Source organism: Ischnura elegans, chromosome 7 (assembly GCF_921293095.1).
Source record: "Ischnura elegans chromosome 7, ioIscEleg1.1, whole genome shotgun sequence".
NCBI lineage: Eukaryota > Metazoa > Arthropoda > Insecta > Odonata > Coenagrionidae > Ischnura > Ischnura elegans.
This window is the reverse complement of record NC_060252.1, coordinates 75,377,271-75,381,437: the sequence shown is the minus strand read 5'-3', so window position 1 is coordinate 75,381,437 and position 4,167 is coordinate 75,377,271. Positions and strand designations below refer to the sequence as shown.

At 50.6% G+C, this 4,167-nt stretch overlaps 1 protein-coding gene across 1 annotated transcript; it reads right to left on the bottom strand.

The window, feature by feature from the left end:
• Positions 1-1,289: 1,289 nt before the first annotated feature.
• Positions 1,290-1,955, bottom strand: LOC124163001. Its single transcript, XM_046539783.1, has one exon. It carries the CDS (start codon positions 1,953-1,955, stop codon positions 1,290-1,292), a length of 666 nt encoding a protein of 221 aa, XP_046395739.1.
• Positions 1,956-4,167: the final 2,212 nt, after the last annotated feature.

The window sequence follows — 4,167 nt, the reverse complement described above, 5'->3', positions numbered from 1 at the left end:
CATCCCACTTTGACACTTTTTCGAGAGCTTTGGCAATATCATGTAAGTCGTCTCTAAAAGTTACAATAGCTTTATGCCTTTCTACCCATCTAGTCTCACAGTTACCTGTCATTTGATGAACTAAGATATCAACAATGGTTTTATTACGTTTACTTGATGCTTTAAAAAGTCGCGGGAATAGATGTCGAATCTTGTTCCTTTGAATCGTTTTCTAGCCGAGGCTTCTTCCTTATTAGCCACCTAACCATTTTGCATATCTGTGCAAATAAATTTAGATCTACAAATACACAAAGAAAGAGAAATCATTTTGATAACATAAAAAAAGAATACAACCCCAAAACGAATGCAACTGTCCAGGCTCACGTGTGATTGATGAATTGCTCCAACCGTTTCAGAGAGAAAGTCTTCAACTTTAGAATGTGTCGTCAGAGGAAATCTTCAACAATTTTTGCTCGTATAGGTAAGGGTGGTAATATGAGCCCCTATTTACATTTTTACTAAAATAATTTTTTCTTACTGGTTTTAACTAATGTATATAAGTTGAACTTTGTATATATCATTCGGTGAATATAAAAAAATATGGAGTTGATTAAACACACAAAAAGTAAGATATAAATTAAAAATCAAAAGAAGGCGTATTTTTTAATAAATGTTCTGTGATTGTATTATGAGCCCCTCAAGTGAATACATAGATGACAGTGTCATAAAATATCATACTCACAAATATCCTTATATGAAATATGACAAAGAAAAATGACATAGAAATTTAGTAATTACAAAACCTTAGCAGTGTACAAAAGTCAGAAAATAACTTATGGTCTGCAAAAATCGCAAACATAGACATCTTTTTCAGTACCAGCACAGTCGTTGTGCGCCCACATTTCACACATCATACATTGTACCCAGAGTTCTCCATGCTGATCTGCTGAGTAGAGTCTGGGGGGGAAGGTGCAGTAGAGTCAAATAAACCACCTCAATTTAACTATAACAATGTATTTTCGTGATAGATCGTTCGATACAGAATAAAGCCGGTTGGCGTGGTCACGGTAGCGTGCGTACAGCTCACAAGATTCGGTCAGACTCTCGGAAAAGTAATGGCGGTGCCCAGTCAGCGGCGTGGGTCGACCATTGCGACCACTGGCGGTGGCGTCTCCAAACTCTCGCGACAATTGCCGGTCGCCAGACGCACCAACGGCTGGCGCGCGGATTTGAATTGTGCCGCCACATCACCCCCTCCGCAGTCTTAAGGCCACTAAAGAATTTTGAGAAAAAAAAGTAATTAGTGACAATCAATAGGGTTGGGGGGGGGGAATGGAAGCCACAGTGCAGTGACCTCCGCCAGTGGTATTGCAAAAAAATATATCGCCTAGGTGGCGAACTCCTCCAAGTGCTTGGGGAAATGGACCCTTCTCCCGGAGCGGGTTGCTCGTTGCGCCTGTCCGGGATCGGTCAGCGATGTCGATGGCAGGCGGTGGTCCCGATGTACCACCGGCGTCGTGACGTCCGTCCTCCGCTGCCAAGATGTACGATGGTTTCAGGCGGTCTACGGATACCGCCTTCTCCTTGCCCTTCATGCCGACCACGAAGAACTTGGCGTCGCGGCGGACGACGCGGAAGGGGCCCACGTACGGCGGTTGCAGTGGGGGCCGGGTGGCGTCCGTTCTCACGAACACCTGAGAGGCTGACTGAAGGTCCTGGTGGACAAAGACTGGCCTCTCTCCGTGATGCGAGGCGGGAACGAGTTGGATCCGTCGGAAGTGCCGGCGCAGCTTCGCGACGAATGACTCGTCCTCGTTGTCAGGCTGGGTAGGAGCGAAGAACTCTCCAGGAAGGCGAAGAGGCTCTCCGTAGAGAAGTTCCGCCGGTGATGCACCGATGTCGGCTTTCCAAGCTGCTCGAATGCCGAGAAGCACAGCAGGTAGAGTGTCGTACCAGCTGTCGGTCTCGTGGCGCATGATAGCAGCCTTCAACTGCCGGTGGAATCGTTACACAATTCCATTGGCAGCGGGGTGGTACGCAGTGGTGCGCAGATGACGGGTACCGGTGAGCACAGAAAGCCGGTGAAAGAGAGCAGACTCGAACTGCCGGCCTTGGTCCGTGGTGACTATCAACGGGGTGCCGAAACGCGAGATCCAGCCGCGAAAGAACTCGCGTGCGACCGTATCTGCTGTTACGTCTGCTGTTGGGATGGCTTCAGCCCATCGCGAGTAGCGGTCGACACACGTGACGCAATAGCGGTAGCCATTGGACACTGGTAGGGGTCCTACGATGTCAAGGTGGACGTGGTCGAAGCGCTGCGATGGGGAAACGAAACTGCCGATGGGGGACACTGTATGACGATGCACTTTGGACCGTTGGCACGGGATGCAGGCTCGCGCCCAGGTGCGGCAGTCCTTCCGCATCGACGGCCACACGAACCTTTCGGAGATCAGTTTGGTGGAGGCCTTAATGCCAGGGTGGGACAATTGATGGAGGGAATCAAACACCGGCTTACGGAACGACTCCGTAAGGTAAGGTCTCACCGTTGGGGTCGAAACGTCGCACCAAACTTCACCATTGCATCCGGGGACGCGCACTTTATTTAAATTAAGGGAATTGCCAAGTTCATCGCACTTCGAAAAGAATTGCGCCTGCGAGCGTGCGAGCGCGTCAAAATCAATTCCACCTGAGAGCGCTTCAACTCGCGGAAGGCCGTCCGCGACAACGTTCTCCCGACCGGCGACGTGTCGAATGTCGGTGCTAAATTGGGCCAAAAAATTCAAGTACCGGAACTGCCGGGGGGAACACTTTTCGGGCTTCTGTTGAAAGGCGTAAACAAGGGGTTTGTGGTCCGTGAATATACGAAATTCACGCCCTTCCAACATGTGTCGAAAATATTTCACTCCTTCGTAAACGGTAAGAAGTTCACAGTCGTATGGGCTGTACTTACGCTGGGGCGGCTTCGGCTTACGAGTGAAAAAACCAAGTGGTTTCCACTCGTCACCCTCGCGTTGATTCAATGCACCACCCATTGCGTTATCTGACGCGTCACAAAAAAGGGCCAGCGGCAATCGCACATCGGGATGTGCCACGAATGTCGCGCTCGCGAGAGCGTCTTTGCATTCATTGAAAGCGCGGTCTAACGCAACCGTCCAATCAATGGCATCACTACCCCTCACTCCTGTCTTTAACACTTCACACACGGGGGATTGCACGTCGGCGGCATTCGGGATTAACCGTCTATAGAAATTTACCATCCCAAGGAACTGACGTAGTTCCCTGACAGTCTTGGGTATGGGGTAGCACTTCACAGCGTCAATTTTGTTAGGCGTGGGCTTAATGCTAGAGGCAGTCACTGTAGGCCCAAGGAAAGTCACTTCGTCAACACCTAATACACATTTCGCCGGGTTAATTACAATACCGAAATCACTGAGTCGTTTAAAAAGAGCACGCAAGTGGCATTCGTGTTCATTGGCGTCGCGCGATGCGACCAGAATGTCATCAAGGTACGCATACGCGTGATCGAGGCCTCGCAGCACTTCGTCGATAAAACGCTGGAAAGTCTGTGCAGCGTTGCGCAGGCCAAAGGGCATGCGTGTGAACTCGAAGAGTCCAAAGGGAGTGGTGAGGGCGGTTTTAGGGACATCTTCGGGGGCCACTGGGATTTGGTGGTAAGCACGCACTAAGTCTATGCGGGAAAACACGCACTTACCGGCTAAATTGTGGGCGAAGTCCGCAATGTGTGGCACCGGGTACAGATCGGGGACGGTTCGCGCGTTCAGTGCGCGGTAGTCGCCGCAAGGGCGCCAGTCACCATCCTTTTTAGGCACTAGATGAAGTGCCGATGCCCAACAGCTGTCGGAGCGCTGCGCTGTGCCGTTCCGCACCATCTCCTCGAACTCCTGTTTGGCGATGTTCGCCTTATCCGGTGCAAGGTGGCGGGGCTTGCAGGCGACTGGTGGACCCGGTGTCGTCTTGATGTGATGCATCGTCGTGTGACGAAATTCGCTGGGGGTCCCAGATGGCCGAGTGATCTGGGGAACTCAGCCAACACAGCGTGAAAACGAGAACTATTTACAACAGTCTTCACTTGCGGGTGATTGGAGGTCACCTCAAGGCCGCGGGTCGCCAGAGAGGTTATGCCGTCGATTAATTTACGCTCGCGAACATCCACAAGTAGATTAAAAA

Bases quoted from the DNA above. Each gene is read 5' to 3' on its own strand.
- LOC124163001 (XM_046539783.1), bottom strand. From the start codon at position 1,955: ATGCGCCACGAGACCGACAGCTGGTACGACACTCTACCTGCTGTGCTT.